Source organism: Electrona antarctica (genome assembly GCF_951216825.1).
Source record: "Electrona antarctica genome assembly, chromosome: 13".
In the NCBI taxonomy this organism is placed as follows: Eukaryota; Metazoa; Chordata; class Actinopteri; order Myctophiformes; family Myctophidae; genus Electrona; species Electrona antarctica.
Genome location: NC_136794.1, coordinates 43197757 through 43214157, shown reverse-complemented (window position 1 = coordinate 43214157; position 16401 = coordinate 43197757). Strand labels below are relative to the sequence as shown.

Below are 16401 nucleotides of genomic sequence, written 5' to 3'. Positions count from 1 at the left end.
TGGCCAATCACAGCACATCTTGTCCGGGACTTATCAGACCCGAACATGCGCTCTGTGACGCACGCTCATGCTTCCGCCGTGCTTCGCAAGGAATCTCTGGAAAGTTTTGCCCTCCCTTGAGCACATATACGCTCCAGAGCCGGAAAGGGCGTCTACGTTTATATGTCTATGAGGGCCGAGGCTAGTGTTGCATGCACTTCCTGAACGATCCTGGGCCGCGTTACGATTGGTCGAGCAGTTGTTCCATTCACATCTTTTGTTTCATCTTCAGTTCTCTGCATCTATCCATGAATTCATCATGTATCTGTTCTGTCAGTCCACGACGTGTGTGTGTGTGTGTGTGTGTGTGTGTGTGTGTGTGTGTGTGTGTGTGTGTGTGTGTGTGTGTGTGTGTGTGTGTGTGTGTGTGTGTGTGTGTGTGTGTGTGTGTGTGTGTGTGTGTGTGTGTGTGTGTGTGTGTGTGTGTGTGTGTTAGGAGGAGCTCTCCGTTTTGTCCATTTTAGGAACGTAGTCCCAGCTTTCTCTTTTTAAGTCATCCTCCGTCTTCTGGTGTTGTCTCTTGAAGAAACCAGCCTGAAAGACAGACAGACAGACAGACAGACAGACAGACAGACAGACAGACAGACAGAGAGGGGTCATGTGGTGGACATTTTGGTCAGAATGCCATTTTTGCCACGGACATACATGACCAGAAACACATAAAGAGCTACTATCCCTGAATGACCATAACGGGTCTGGAACTCTGGGACCCCTTTTCCACCGGTTGGTTCCCAATGGGAACCGGTTCAGTTATTTTTGGTTCTTAGTTGATCCTATAAACAATTTAATATAGGTATAGTTTTGCCCACTCAATTCATAGTTAACGTTCCAATTTTGGAGCTCTGGCTCATGGACTAAGAACCAAAAAGAACTGAACCGGTTCCCATTGGGAACCAACCAGTGGAAAAGGGGTCCCAGTCAGTTCTTACTGACACTTTCTGAACACGTGATACTGTGAAATAACCAGTGGCGTGCACAGATAGACACTAGGGGGTGCTAGAGCACCCCCTGCCCTTTTGGCAATGTGCCCTTTTGAAAAAAAAACGAGAAAAAAAAAAAAACATTCTTTTTCCTTCTTTTTTTTTCTTCCAAAAATAGCAGACCTACAAGCTCATAGCGCGCCACTCGGTGGCGCGCTATGAGCTTGTAGATCTGCTATTTTTCAATAGCTAAAGCATAACATAATGCTAACACCAAAAGGGGTTCCCGCCCAAAATGGATTAAGGCAACCGGCCGGTTCCACGCGCTGCACAAGGTGCCCTTTTTTAACTTGAGCACCTGCCCCTCTAAATGTCTGTGCACGCCACTGTACAGACTCATACTTGAATTAACCACAGCTTTCACACCACATTACTAGCTTTCTATTGCTTTCACTTCCTGCTCCTCTGAATTGCAACTGTTTGCAAACACGAACACACAAGGGGTGCTGCCGTCCCCCATTGCTGGCTGTGAGCTACTCTGCTACACCAACACCAACATGGATGGTGTTTCTTTGTTTTTACATTCATAAAACGTTCCAATTTTGGAGCTCTGGCTCATGGACTAAGAACCAAAAAGAACTGAACCGGTTCCCATTGGGAACCAACCGGTGGAAAAGGGGCCTATACTATATCATCGTCACAATATTCATAGCGTTTTGCCAATGGTTTTGGGTCCCACTTGCAATATCCTCACAGCCCACCAGAGGGCTCCGAGGGCCACTCTGAGAGTGTACAAAATGCTCCTCAAGGAACCATGAGGGTCCCTGGACCACACTTTAGCAGAGTGTTTCCAGTGAGCCAACATGCACAATAGCAGCACCGCGTGAATTCCGTTTGTGTCCGAGCATAGGCATGGTAACGCCCCGCCTGCCTGTGATTGGTCTACTGACACTGCCCGTCTTGACTGTCCTCCGAGACGCGAGGTTACTCCGTGGTGAGATTGAGAAATAAATAATACAACAAGAGAATGACAGCTTGGCACGCGCGACAGAATGCAGCCTTGTAACTAACTTGTAAGTTTAATTTTCGTAGAAGAGGCAAACTTATTGTTTATGCTGTTTGCTTTGATTGAATACGTATGTTGTACTATGATTTGATTTGGGTAAATAAAGTGTTAGTGTTGATTATCGTGTATTAATCTAATTATAGTAAACTAATACTATTACACTAAAAAGGATAAAGATGAAGGGAAAATATACCTTTAATAGATGATCATGAAAGCGTGGTTCTTGATTATGCGATTAATAAACAAGTGATTGATAGAATAGTGGCTTAAAGATAACAGTGTAGTGTCCGCTGTCTGCCCTAGCATGTAGTGTTGTGTAAGGTCTTAAAGATAACAGTGTAGTGTCCGCCCTAGCATGTAGTGTTGTGTAAGGTGTTACCTTCCACAGGCAGTAGATCAGGGCAGTGAGGATGAGGAGGCCGATGATCAAGCTGACGATGATGATGAAGATCTGGACGGCTGCCGGCGGTTTCTGGTTGAAATGAGCCTCCACCGCCACCTAGAAACGCAACACGCAGAACAGACAACTTCTAAAGATTAGAATGAAATGAGCCTGCCACCTAGGAACACAACACACGGGCGCCCACTGGCCAAGTAGTCCAGGCGCATGCCACATACAGGCTCTGGCCTGACAGCGCGTCACGTATTCGAGTCCCGTTCATGACGACCTTTGCTGCATGTCTCTCCCCTTCTCTCTCTCCCTCTTTCCTGTCCGTTTTCACTTGAAACTATCAATAAATAGGCAGAAAAGCCCAAAAAAAACTTTAAAAAAAGACGTGTCTGAAGTGAGTGGTGCAACAGCGCCACCCTGTTGGTACCCTAAACATATATAGGGACACAGCGCCAGGGACGGACAAAGCACCCTATGGTTGCACCACTCAGAAAAGAAAAGAAACACAACACGCAGAACAGACAACTTAGATTACAATGAAATGTGCCTCCGCCGCCACCTAGAAACACAACACGCAGAACAGACAACTGAGATTACAATGAAATGTGCCTCCGCCGCCACCTAGAAACACAACACGCAGAACAGACAACTGAGATTACAATGAAATGAGCCTCCGCCGCCACCTAGAAACGCAACACGCAGAACAGACAACTTTGATTACAATGAAATGAGCCTCCGCCGCCACCTAGAAACGCCACCTGTAAACCTCATAATGTCCAAAACTGTAACTTTTTCAGGATTGAAATTGGAAAACATATTGTGGATTTGCTACTTTTAAAATGTTTGTGTGACGCTGTAGTTCACCCCATTTGGAACCTCTCCCTCCGCTACAGATTTATATGTGTGTATGTGTGTGTGCGTACCTGTGCCAGAGGCACAGGTACGGTATGTGTGTGTATGTACAGGTGTGTATGTGTGTGTGCGTACCTGTGCCAGAGGCAGTGTGTGTATGTGTGTGCGTACCTGTGCCAGAGGCAGTGTGTGTGTGTGCGTACCTGCATGTGCCAGAGGCAGTGTGTGTGTGTGCGTACCTGTGCCAGAGGCAGTGTGTGTGTGTGCGTACCTGTGCCAGAGGCAGTGTGTGTGTGTGCGTACCTGTGCCAGAGGCAGTGTGTGTGTGTGTGCGTACCTGTGCCAGAGGCAGTGTGTGTGTGCGTACCTGTGCCAGAGGCAGTGTGTGTGTGTGCGTACCTGTGCCAGAGGCAGTGTGTGTGTGTGTGTGTGTGTGTGTGCGTACCTGTGCCAGAGGCAGTGTGTGTGTGACGATGGTGTGTTCATCCTCTGTGGGAGACGTGACGACCGCTATGCTCTCAACAACCATGATACCATGACGACCCTGAGACACACACACACACACACACACACACACACACACACACACACACACACACACACACACACAAAGGAGTATATCAGTGCTTCAGTTCACAAGGGGAGCAGCAGTGCAAAGCCAATAAAGAAACATACATACATACTGCACAAAATACAGACAAAACAATCTAAACAGTAAAGATTACACATCATATTGACTACAGTGAGGAAGAAATGTCATCTAGAGAGCTCCACAGCTGAGGCCTCTAAATTTAATCAAACATTGATACACTAAAATCATCTCTTTGCTTTGTAGGGTAGAAGTGAATGTCAGAAGCAACATAAAATAAGAAAAGAACAGGGAATGTACTAGTAGTAGTACTAGTAGTACTACTAGTAGTAGTACTAGTAGTAGTAGTAGTATAATTTAGTAGTATACCGGGTACTGCAGTAGTACTGTGGGGTTCAGTTTCGTGGTGATTTGGACCGTCGCCTCCTTTCCAGACTCCAGGTTGCCGAGGTAACACACCAAACGCTCACACAGGATGTCCTGACGACCACAGAACTATACGCACGCGCGCGCACACACACACACACACACACACACACACACACACACACACACACACACACACACACACACACACACACACACACACACACACACACACACAAACACACGCAAATACAACATTAATCAAATTGATACAACCTTAGTAGGCCTAACATTCAAGTCGACTAAGCTCGTGAGGACAACTATGCTGGTCCTCAAAGGACAATTAGGGTGCTTGTGCTGTGCACGTGCGTGCGTGCGTTTACCATTCTGCGCGTGGTTGTTTTGCTGAAATAAAAGACAATCTGTTTGAGGACGGAGACATCTGGGAGGTCACACTCTTCTTCTACTGTCGCTGTCTGGTTGCTGAGGTGGCACTGACCCTGGGAGGACTGGAGAGACAGACAGTTTATCAACTTTATTAACGTTCACTGCTGTATACTGCTGTTTAATCACGTCACACCCTTTGTCCCTTTATTTGTTCCGCGTTGACAGCATGTGCGGTGGTCTCAAAAACACAAAGGGAAACCGGCAGAAAAAGACTCACTCGCCACATAAACTGTTAAGGAAGACTCCTTAGACAGAGACTTAAGAAAATGTACATTTATTTTATTTTTTAATGCTTAAAGTGAGGTTAAAATTAGCAAGCGTTTGGGTCCTGACTCCTTCGTCGGTGCTATAAGACAGCCTTAGTCTAATAGTTGTTGTGAGCTTTTAAACAGATCTGCTGTTTTGGCAGATTGATTGGCTGCAGGGGAACTGTGAGTCCTAATGGTGTGGAGAACTACACACTATGAATTCTGATTGGTAAATGGTGCATTTATATAGCACTTTTATCCCTATAGCGCTTTATAGATTGTGCATAACATTCACCTATTTACATTTCTCTCACACACACTTGCTCAAGGACACTTCGACACTAACTCTGGGGGAGCCCGGGATCAATCCGGCAGCTCTACTGGCCACTCTACTCCAGAGCTACCGTCGCCCATTAGTTGTTGTTATTAGTATTAGTTGTTATTTTACCTGCCAGTCAGTGAGCTGCAGCAGTCTGTAGCTGTACGGAGACAGGCTCTTTGGAAGTTCAATCTCCAACACACTGTCCACCGACCTGCTGGGACCCAGGTTTAATACCTACACACACACACACACACACACACGCACGCACACATGCACGCACGCACACAAACACACACACACACACACACACACACACACACATTCATTCATTAGTACTATTATACGTACATTGTGTGTAGTATTGTCAGGAGTATTAGCACTATCACTACCTTGTACGTGAAGTTGAAGCTCTCAGAGTAACAGTCGACGGGAGTCGACTGTTCGTCTCCAAACACGAACGACGTAGGAGACACAAACCTGACGGAGAAACAGACAGACAGACAGACAGAGTCAGAAGAGCGAGCGGGCAGGTAGAGAACAGTGGAGCAGGAAGCGTTCACGTCTGTGCTCGTTTCAGGCACACGAGATGCTTAAAATGCATCTATTCATGCATACGAGCCCGGGGGGGGGGGTCGCCAAATTATGTTGGGGGGTCCCAAAAAATAAAATAAAAATGGCAACTGAATGGCTGGAAAATGGAAATGAAGAGTTTACATAGTACACACATAGAAGTGCATGCATAAACTTTCATTAATGATTAGATCTGCTTTCAGTATTTATTTATGATGTATTTTTGCTATTATTAAAGGACCACTTCACCACTTTTCAACCTATCTTCATATAATAGGTTCTCACTAATAATCATGAAAAAATGGCGCAAATTCTTTCTACTCTGCCTGTGTCTCATAGGAGGGCTGTGGGCAGGTCAGAAACCGTCTTCCAGTGACATCATCGATGGGGAATACAAGCTAATAGAAACTGCAGGCTTTCTAGTCCTGAAAAGTTGCAATGCGAAAATGGAAGCCATCGTTCTCACGATAATGAAAATCTAAACATTTTTGTAAAAAAATCTTGTTTAAAAATAAATCTGCCTAATGATGATGTCACTGGAAGACGGTTTCTAAACTGCCCACAGCCCTCCTATGAGACACAGACTGAGTAGAAAAAAATCTTATCATGATTATTAGTGAGGACCTATTATATGAAGATAGGTTGAAAAGTGGTGAAGTGGTCCTTTAAGTTTATTGTAGCGGTCAATTTGTATTGGGGGGTGCTTTTAGTTTTGAATGCATCCATGCACAGCTCTACCTAGGGTCATATTTACTGATTTCCTGACTTATTTTGAAAGGCCAAACTCGGATCCCAAATCAGCAGCCATGCAGGTCATTTAGTAAATTCACACATTTTGTGATATGGCGGAATTATCGTACATTTGGTATTTTTTTTAATTATTATTTGTACGTAATTTTCGTACAAATACGATAATTACCGTACATCTGGCAACACTGGACCAGTGACATGAGCCATGGGTTGTACCAGTACAGGAAGCACTGGTATGGAAACGTATTTAATGTCAAAGTCTCACCCGTGAACGTTGACGTCAACTCCATATCTGAGAGGAAGGAGCAGGGAGGCCGTGTTGTCACCGAGATACTCCTCCATCTCATAGTTATCACTGAGGAGAGGAGAGGAGAGGAGAGGAGAGGAGAGGGACTTCATGTGGGGACTGCAACTGACTGACTGACTGACTCACTCACTCACTCACTCAGTCACTCACTCACTCACTCACTCACTCACTCACTCACTCACTCACTCACTCACTCACTCACTCACTCGGTTGAACAGGTGGATATCTACCTGCTGGCGTTGACAGAGATGCTGACATCACCGGCCGAGCTGCTCTGGTTGACATCCAACAGGAAGTTGATGTTTAGCTGCAGGAAACAGGAAGCAGAAATATGTCAGTAGTTGTAATTGCTCTGGGCCCAGGCCAGGCACACTGTCGCGGCTAAAAGCGCCTAGAGCTGGTGTCTCTTCTGGGTTTTTAAACAGATGGAGGATGGAAATGATGCTCGTGCACGGCTTCAAATTGTAGCTTCGGGCAAAAAAACTGAAACGCTTTGCCCATGCTACAAGTTGAAGCCGCGCGTGAGCGTCAATTCCATCCACCAGCTGTTTGAAAACCAGGAAGAGATGGCTGGGATAGGCGCTTTCTTGACGGCTGTGGCTCAGGAGGTAGAGCAGGTCGTCCAATGATCCTTGGGTCGGCGGTTCGAATCCCGGCTCCTCCTGTCTACATGTCGAAAACCCCAAATTGCTCCCGATGTGCTGGTTGGTACCTTGCATGGCTTCCGCTGCAATCGGTGTATGAATGTGTGTGTGAATGCTGAATGGGTGAATGTAATGCACAATCTATGTAAAGCGCCTTGGATAAAGGCGCTATATAAATGCACCATTTACCATTTACCATTTGACGCATATATGTGCCTGCGCCTTCAATGATCAGTCAATCAAGGCATCCGGCTACTTTAGGCACTGCGATTGGTTCATAATAGTCTGAGCTGCAGCTATGTCTGTGATGGTTTGATTGGTCGGTCGTATACCTCAGTGTGAGCTGGTAGAGACAGACTGGAGATGCTGCAGTCAACTCCTCCTTCAGAGACATCGCAGCTTACTTCCTACACACGCACACACACGCAAGCACACACGCACACACACGCAAGCACACAGAATGTTAAGGCGCATTCATACTTTGAGGTGATAGCTTTTTGTAAGGGTTAGAAAACTACAACATTACGTCGCTTGGTCTTGTCCGTGGCAAATGTTTGATTTTCTGTTTTACACGTTATTATATTTTGATCATATTAACACCCACTTAGTGAATGTCAAGTCTCCAGGTTTTCTTCAGAATATGTATGACACTGATTTACTATTGACACTATGGCATATTAGGAGTCCACCATAGTAGTATAGTGGTTTCATTTGAAGAGACCCCCTTAACGCTGAGAGTGTTCAAGTTCCATTTGAACACTCTCAGAGTTACCTATTGTGGTCATTCAGGGCTATCTATTTATCTTATTTAATTGTATGTCCGTGTCAAATATGGAATGTTAACAAAAATGTCCATGACAAGCCGTGCCCTATTTTCTATTTTTTATTTAACCTTTATTTAACCAGTAAAAAAAACACATTGAGACACACGTCTCTTTTACAAGCCTCGACGACCTTACAGGCGTATGCAAAGGATCAACTTATGTAACTTATGTAGACATAGCACTATATGTATACTCATATTTTCATTATATAGATATTCCACTGTTAGGCTCTTAGCTTATAGTACGTATGATTCATGATGACTACTTTTATGTAGTTGATGTATAGTTTTTGCTTACTGTAAATCACTCTGGATTAAGAGCATCTGCTAAATGCCTAAATTGTAAATTGTCTTGTAAGTAGACTTAGAAATAAAACTAGTGTTGGCTAATCATTACAAGTGGCTCTTATTTTGAAGAGGAAGAGGAAGTCTGTTTCGGTTGTAGCCAAGCTGCCATGACAAGTCTAACCAAGTAGTAAACAAGAACCCATGTGGATTAAACACAAGCTTTTAGCCAAAGTTCATATATTTACGATATGAAAACCATGCATCTGTCACTTAAACACTGTACCCACTTAGGAAGCACATTAAACATGGAACCTTCGCAGCATTGGGTGAGTAGTTCATTGTGGAAGTCTCATTCTGGCTCACACTGGTAAAATCATCATCAACAGCATCTGCCCCAAAAAAACCATTAACAGGTAGGCTACCAGTGGCGTGCACAGACATTTAGAGGGGCAGGTGCTCAAGTTAAAAAAGGGCACCTTGTGCAGCGCGTGGAACCGGCCGGTTGCCTTAATCCATTTTGGGCGGGAACCCCTTTTGGTGTTAGCATTATGTTATGCTTTAGCTATTGAAAAATAGCAGATCTACAAGCTCATAGCGCGCCACCGAGTGGCGCGCTACGAGCTTGTAGGTCTGCTATTTTTGAAAAATCAAAAAAAAAAAGAGAAAAAAAAGTTTTTTTTTAATTTTCTTTTCAAAAGGGCACATTGCCAAAAGGGCAGGGGGTGCTCTAGCACCCCCTAGTGTCTATCTGTGCACGCCACTGACTGTCGCTGCCTGCAAGAATGTGATGTTATTAAATTGAAGTTCACCTACAGTATAGCCTACTTATATCATGACTTTAATAGTACTTCTACTTGGAACTGTTTGGCCGCCGTGCCAATTCTTATAAACATGTTAGTGTGCGTGTGTGTATGTGTGGGGGGGGATCGAAGTACTCACACTCTGCAGTACTTTGATGTAGTGGATGTACTCACAGTATGCAGTACTTTGATGTAGTGGATGTACTCACAGTATGCAGTACTTTGATGTAGTGGATGTACTCACAGTATGCAGTACTTTGATGTAGTGGATGTACTCACAGTATGCAGTACTTTGATGTAGTGGATGTACTCACAGTATGCAGTACTTTGATGTAGTGGATGTACTCACAGTATGCAGTACTTTGATGTAGTGGATGTACTCACACTCTGCAGTACTTTGATGTAGTGGATGTACTCACAGTATGCAGTACTTTGATGTAGTGGATGTACTCACAGTATGCAGTACTTTGAAGTAGTGGATGTACTCACAGTATGCAGTACTTTGAAGTAGTGGATGTACTCACAGCATGCAGTACTTTGAAGTAGTGGATGTACTCACAGTATGCAGTACTTTGATGTAGTGGATGTACTCACAGTATGCAGTACTTTGATGTAGTGGATGTACTCACAGTATGCAGTACTTTGAAGTAGTGGATGTACTCACAGTATGCAGTACTTTGAAGTAGTGGATGTACTCACAGTATGCAGTACTTTGAAGTAGTGGATGTACTCACAGTATGCAGTACTTTGATGTAGTGGATGTACTCACAGTATGCAGTACTTTGATGTAGTGGATGTACTCACAGTATGCAGTACTTTGAAGTAGTGGATGTACTCACAGTATGCAGTACTTTGATGTAGTGGATGTGCGTAGTAGTCACACTCTGCAGTAATTTGATGTAGTGGATGCCAGAGTAATCTAGTAAGAGAGTGGCGACACTAGCGTTGACTCCCATTGTAACAATCGAATGCGGAAGTACTCATTCTATCGCAATGGGATAGTTCCAATGTTTGGAACTATCGTCCATAGGCGCCCCGCTTTGCGGCGAGATCAAAGCGTGTCGCCACTCTCTTACTAGATTACTCTGGTGGATGTGTGTAGCAGTACTCACATTCTGCAGTACTTTGATGTAGTGGATGTGTGTAGTAGTACTCACATTCTGCAGTACTTTGATGTAGTGGATGTGTGTAGTAGTACTCACACGCTGCAGTACTTTGATGTAGTGGATGTGTGTAGTACTCACATTCTGCAGTACTTTGATGTAGTGGATGTGTGTAGTACTCACATTCTGCAGTACTTTGATGTAGTGGATGTGTGTAGTACTCACATTCTGCAGTACTTTGATGTAGTGGATGTGTGTAGTACTCACATTCTGCAGTACTTTAATGTAGTAGATGTGTGTAGTACTCACATTCTGCAGTACTTTGATGTAGTAGATGTGTGTAGTACTCACATTCTGCAGTACTTTGATGTAGTAGATGTGTGTAGTACTCACATTCTGCAGTACTTTGATGTAGTAGATGTGTGTAGTACTCACATTCTGCAGTACTTTGATGTAGTAGATGTGTGTAGTACTCACATTCTGCAGTACTTTGATGTAGTAGATGTGTGTAGTACTCACATTCTGCAGTACTTTGATGTAGTAGATGTGTGTAGTACTCACATTCTGCAGTACTTTGATGTAGTAGATGTGTGTAGTAGTACTCAAAGTATGCAGTACTATGATGTAGTAGATGTGTGTAGTACTCACATTCTGCAGTACTATGATGTAGTAGATGTGTGTAGTACTCACATTCTGCAGTACTATGATGTAGTGAATGTGTGTAGTACTCACATTCTGCAGTACTTTGATGTAGTGGATGTGTGTAGTACTCACAGTATGCAGTACTTTGATGTAGTGGATGTGTGTAGTACTCACATTCTGCAGTACTTTGATATAGTGGATGTGTGTAGTACTCACATTCTGCAGTACTTTGATATAGTGGATGTGTGTGGGGAAGCGCAGTGACAGCCTGGGCAGGAAGGAGTCGTCTCCTGAGTTGACCAACGTGGTCTTCAACAGAATGCTCCGTCCGTTTCCCAACGCAAAGTACGACAGGTTCCTGAAAGCATAAATATAACAGTGAGACAGATTCCAAATATAACAGTGAGACAGGTTCCAATTAAATATAACAGTGAGACAGGTTCCTGAAAGTGTAAATATAACAGTGAGACAGGTTCCAATTAAATATAACAGTGAGACAGGTTCCAATTAAATATAACAGTGAGACAGGTTCCAATTAAATATAACAGTGAGACAGGTTCCAATTAAATATAACAGTGAGACAGGTTCCAATTAAATATAACAGTGAGACAGGTTCCAATTAAATATAACAGTGAGACAGGTTCCTGAAAGCCACTGTTGTTTCTATTTTAGTTTTAGTCATAGTCTCTTTTAACGTTTAGTTATAGTCACATTTTAGTCACCTGGAATGTTTTAGTGTTTTGTCTACTAAATATTTGTTTTAGTCGACTAAATATCATAAGATTTTAGTCGACTAAATCTACAGTTGATTTAGTCGAACAAAATGTATTTTGATGGGCCTTGATGTTTTTTTTTCACTTGCTGAAAATAGCCGATCTACAAGCCCCACAACGTGTCGCAGCGCGTCGCGTTGTGAGCTTGTAGATCGTCTATTTTCAGCATGCAACTAATTGTAAAATGACTTATACTGGATCTCTTGTCCACTAGTCCCTTCCTAACATTTTAGTCTAGTTTTTATTTGTTGACGAAATTGTCAGTATATTTTGTCATAGTTTTAGTCACCATAGCTTAGTTTTCATTTAGTTTTCATTTAATTTTCGTCAGTGAAAAAAGGTAGTCGACGAACATTTTTCGTCATAGTTTTAGTCGACGAAAACAACACTGCTGATAACAGTATGACAGGTTCCTGAAAGCATACGTATGTCAGTGAGACAGACAGACAGACAGACAGACAGACAGACAGACAGACAGACAGACAGACAGACAGACAGACAGACAGGTTCCTGAAAGCATACGTATGTCAGTGAGATCTTTTTACGGCTCTAGTAGCGACTCTCAACTATTTTAATTTCAAGAACCCCCAGTTTGACCTGCATTAGGCTACGTTGCCCCCTATTTAATGGCATTTCTATTGTAAAATCAACGTTGATTTAACTCTGAGAGTGTACATATGGAACCATTTGTACACTCTCAGAGTTAATACAGTCCCATAAGGATCCATTTGGTTCCAATCTATCATTTAGCTGGGAACTCCCTGGAACTCCCTCAAGGACCCCTGGGAGTCGCTGGACCCCACTTTGAGAACCACTGGTTTAGGGTTTTACATTACACTTATGTGCATTTTATTTTGAAGCATCGTCCTCCTGTCTGCCCTTCTAGCTGTTGTCGTGGCTTGACTCATCGTGTGTTAATGACTCATTGTGTCCAGCTGTGTCTAGTCAGTTGACCCTGTTGGTTCTAGCCTAGCGTGTGTTGATTGTACTGTAGATATGTTCACCTGTGACCAGGTACCTTGTGTGTATTTATACCCCCTGTTCCCTATCCATCCTTGCCAGTTAGTTGTATGTATTGTAAGGTGCTTGTGAGTGCCACTAGTATGTTTCCCAGCGTATGCTCCTAGTTCCCATCTTGTTGTACATTTCCTTGTGTTCTTTGAATTCTGACTGCCTTGTCACTATAGAAATGTTCAAAAAATCAGCCACGCAACACCGTATAGCCTCCTACACTATCACAATATAACACAATTTAACCGAAGATATCATTTACACTGCATTGTCAGGATAGCAATAGATAAGCTCTTTGGCTACCAATAGATGGCACTCTGACAGCAGCTGAAACCCACCATTGCATTGGTGTGTGTGTGTGTGTGTGTGTGTGTGTGTGTGTGTGTGTGTGTGTGTGTGTGTGTGTGTGTGTGTGTGTGTGTGTGTGTGTGTGTGTGTGTGTGTGTGTGTGTGTGTGTGTGTGTGTCTGTGCATGCGTGCATGTGTGGATTGTGTGCATGTGTAAACGTACTGTGGTAGAACTAGCTGGGCTGAAAGTTGCAAGTTGGTAGAACAGTTGACCTCCAAACAAAACCTGGAAAACTTTGTCTGAAAGAGGGAGGGATACATTAACAGACAGACAGACAGACAGACAGACAGACAGACAGACAGACAGACAAGAAGACTATTATTTATTTATTTTTCTTCTAATCAGTTGATTAGCCCACAAAAACTACCTATCTATCTGAATATGCTTAACAGTATCCTCTTTTCGGTCCCCCATGTCCTCTTTGGGGGGGCTTGTCTGTCCAGTGAAGTTTTATAAATTCCTTCAAATTAAAACACACCCCGAGAGAGGCGGTTTACAATGTATTCTACATTCAATAGAAAGATAGTTAAGCGAGAAGAGACAGTCAGAGAAGAGACAGACAGACAGACAGACAGACAGACAGACAGACAGACAGACAGACAGACAGACAGACAGACAGACAGACAGACAGACAGACAGACAGACAGACAGACCTGGTTAGTGACAGTGTGTGTGCTTCCAGTTCTTTGCTGTAAGATGGGTTTTAACGAGCGTAAGCTTCTGGAGCTGGACCTGCTGGCGGACGGCTGCCTCAGCCAATAGGAGGCCTCGAACTGGACAGGAGTATAGATGTCTCTCACTTCTCGCTGTAGGAGAGGAGAGGAGAGGAGAGGAGAGGAGAGGAAAATACAGACTATGCCAAATAAATAATGACTTTTTATTATTTTATGAATACCGTATGCACGTTATCCAATGCTTGCAGTGTCATTGATGTAGTGCTGTAGGTTATCATACTTTATGTAAAAGTAAGCCTTTCTGAGCCATGAGCCTATACCTCCGAGATATTCAGACCGTGGCCATCTTCCCAGCAAGGTGCCAACTAGGTGCAACTTCCCATAGACAGCCCATTCATCCAAACAGAAAAGTCCTATCTAATTGTATTAAACAACGTCAAACTCACCAACATTGGAGCTGTACAGAAAGCTTGAATTATCCTCTTTCAATCTGTAACGTTTTTGTTTCATAAAAATCCACCGTAGACATATGTTATCATAAAGAATCACACCCGTGTGAACTGAGTGGTGCAGTGACGTCACACACTAACCATAGCAACCGTGCTCACCTGTACGTGGGGCCACGTACAGGGACTTATGTTACGCATGTGGAAGCTTCTGCTCATGCTTCGCAAGGAATCTCGGGAAAGTTGTGCCTTAAATTTTGACACGCCCCCCAGAGCCGGAAGCGGCGTCTACGTTTATATGTCTATGGTCTTTGGTATGACCCGGCCGGGGATCGAACCCCGGCCTCCCAGTCTCAGGGCGAACACTCTAACTACAAGGCCACTGAGCTACATATTTTATGTAGATATAGGTATTAAATAGTATGGAAGCCGTACCCTCAGGTAGGTGAGATGTTGAGCGCAGGTGAGCTGATTGAGGCGCGTTCGGACGCGGCCCGTCGTGCCGTTGGACGATCCGTTTCCATGGAAATAGAATCGGTGAGGGAACGAAGCCTTGTGAAGGACGTCGGCTGTGAGATTATAGTGGATGTCTGGAGAGGAGAGGAGAGGAGAGGAGAGGAGAGGAGAGGAGAGGAGAGGAGAGGAGAGGAGAGGAGAGGAGAGGAGAGGAGAGGAGAGGAGAGGAGAGGAGAGGAGATCAGGGGTCATCGCCATGCTAGCTTGTAGACATTTTTCCACTAAAATTACATAAATAAATTCCATACAAAATGAGCAGACAATGATATTACCACAACCATAAAGCGTTATCTTGACATTCAGTAATTTGGCATTATAAAAAAATCTAAAATTTGCCATGGACAAGACTAGTCTTTGCCACGGACACATTGATGACCCCTGGTGGGTATGATGGTTAACTACAGTGCTGCCACCATGACACCTGAAAATCCCCAAGGGGATCTCTGTCTGTCTACACTCTACACTAACCCTTGCTAAACGTTAATTGTTGGAATAATGACAGGGAAGACGTGCGATGTGTTATTTGTCGTCAAATTAAATGAAATGTCTGTAGTTGAACATTTTGACACTTGCTTTGGCAATGTTGTAAACGTATATGTCTTCTCATGCCAATAAAGCTCCTTTGAATTGAAAATTGAACATGAAGCTGTGGGGCGGCTTTACAGAAGCAGCCTAATGCAGCCATTTAGCAGGAACTGGCACTGACCTTGTACTGACTAAACATTAACACACACACACACACACACACACACACACACACACACACACACACCACACACACACAGTCACACACACACAGTGCAAGAATGTAGGACACATGAAACTAACTGGAGCCACCTGTTAGCTCAGTAAACACACGCACGCACGCACGCACGCACGCACGCACGCACGCACGCACACGTAAAGTTTCCTTTACCCACACCTCCACCGTTTCCACTCAGGGCTACAGATATGCATACATTCAGACAGGTTCCTGTTTATAACATCTGTCTGTCTGTACGTACCTATGTATCCACTGTACTGTCTGTACGTACCTATGTATCCTCTGTACTGTCTGTCTGGACGTACCTATGTATCCTCTGTACTGTCTGTCTATACGTACCTATGTATCCTCTGTACTGTCTGTCTATACGTACCTATGTATCCTCTGTACTGTCTGTCTGTACGTACCTATGTATCCTCGGTACTGTCTGTCTGTACGTACCTATGTATCCTCTGTACTGTCTGTCTGTACGTACCTATGTATCCTCTGTACTGTCTGTCTGTACGTACCTATGTATCCTCTGTACTGTCTGTCTGTACGTACCATGTATCCTCGGTACTGTCTGTCTGGACGTACCTATGTATCCTCTGTACTGTCTGTCTATACGTACCTATGTATCCTCTGTACTGTCTGTCTGTACGTACCATGTATCCTCTGTACTGTCTGTCTGTACGTACCTATGTATCCTCTGTACTGTCTGTC

At 43.9% G+C, this 16401-nt stretch overlaps 1 protein-coding gene across 1 annotated transcript in view; it reads right to left on the bottom strand.

The window, feature by feature from the left end:
* Positions 1–165: 165 nt before the first annotated feature.
* itga4 (integrin alpha 4) overlaps positions 166–16401 on the bottom strand; it is a 42815-nt gene continuing 26579 nt past the window's right edge. Inside the window, exons 15-28 of the mRNA XM_079518542.1 lie at positions 14856–15010; positions 13954–14106; positions 13463–13539; positions 11384–11525; positions 7844–7918; positions 7098–7174; positions 6826–6915; positions 5630–5717; positions 5367–5474; positions 4607–4732; positions 4227–4352; positions 3714–3812; positions 2405–2524; positions 166–573 (exon numbers count right to left, since the gene is read on the bottom strand). Of these exons, the coding sequence (XP_079374668.1) occupies positions 472–573; positions 2405–2524; positions 3714–3812; positions 4227–4352; positions 4607–4732; positions 5367–5474; positions 5630–5717; positions 6826–6915; positions 7098–7174; positions 7844–7918; positions 11384–11525; positions 13463–13539; positions 13954–14106; positions 14856–15010 (1538 nt within the window). The 3' untranslated portion in view covers positions 166–471. The remainder of the gene's footprint in view (positions 574–2404; positions 2525–3713; positions 3813–4226; positions 4353–4606; positions 4733–5366; positions 5475–5629; positions 5718–6825; positions 6916–7097; positions 7175–7843; positions 7919–11383; positions 11526–13462; positions 13540–13953; positions 14107–14855; positions 15011–16401) is intronic.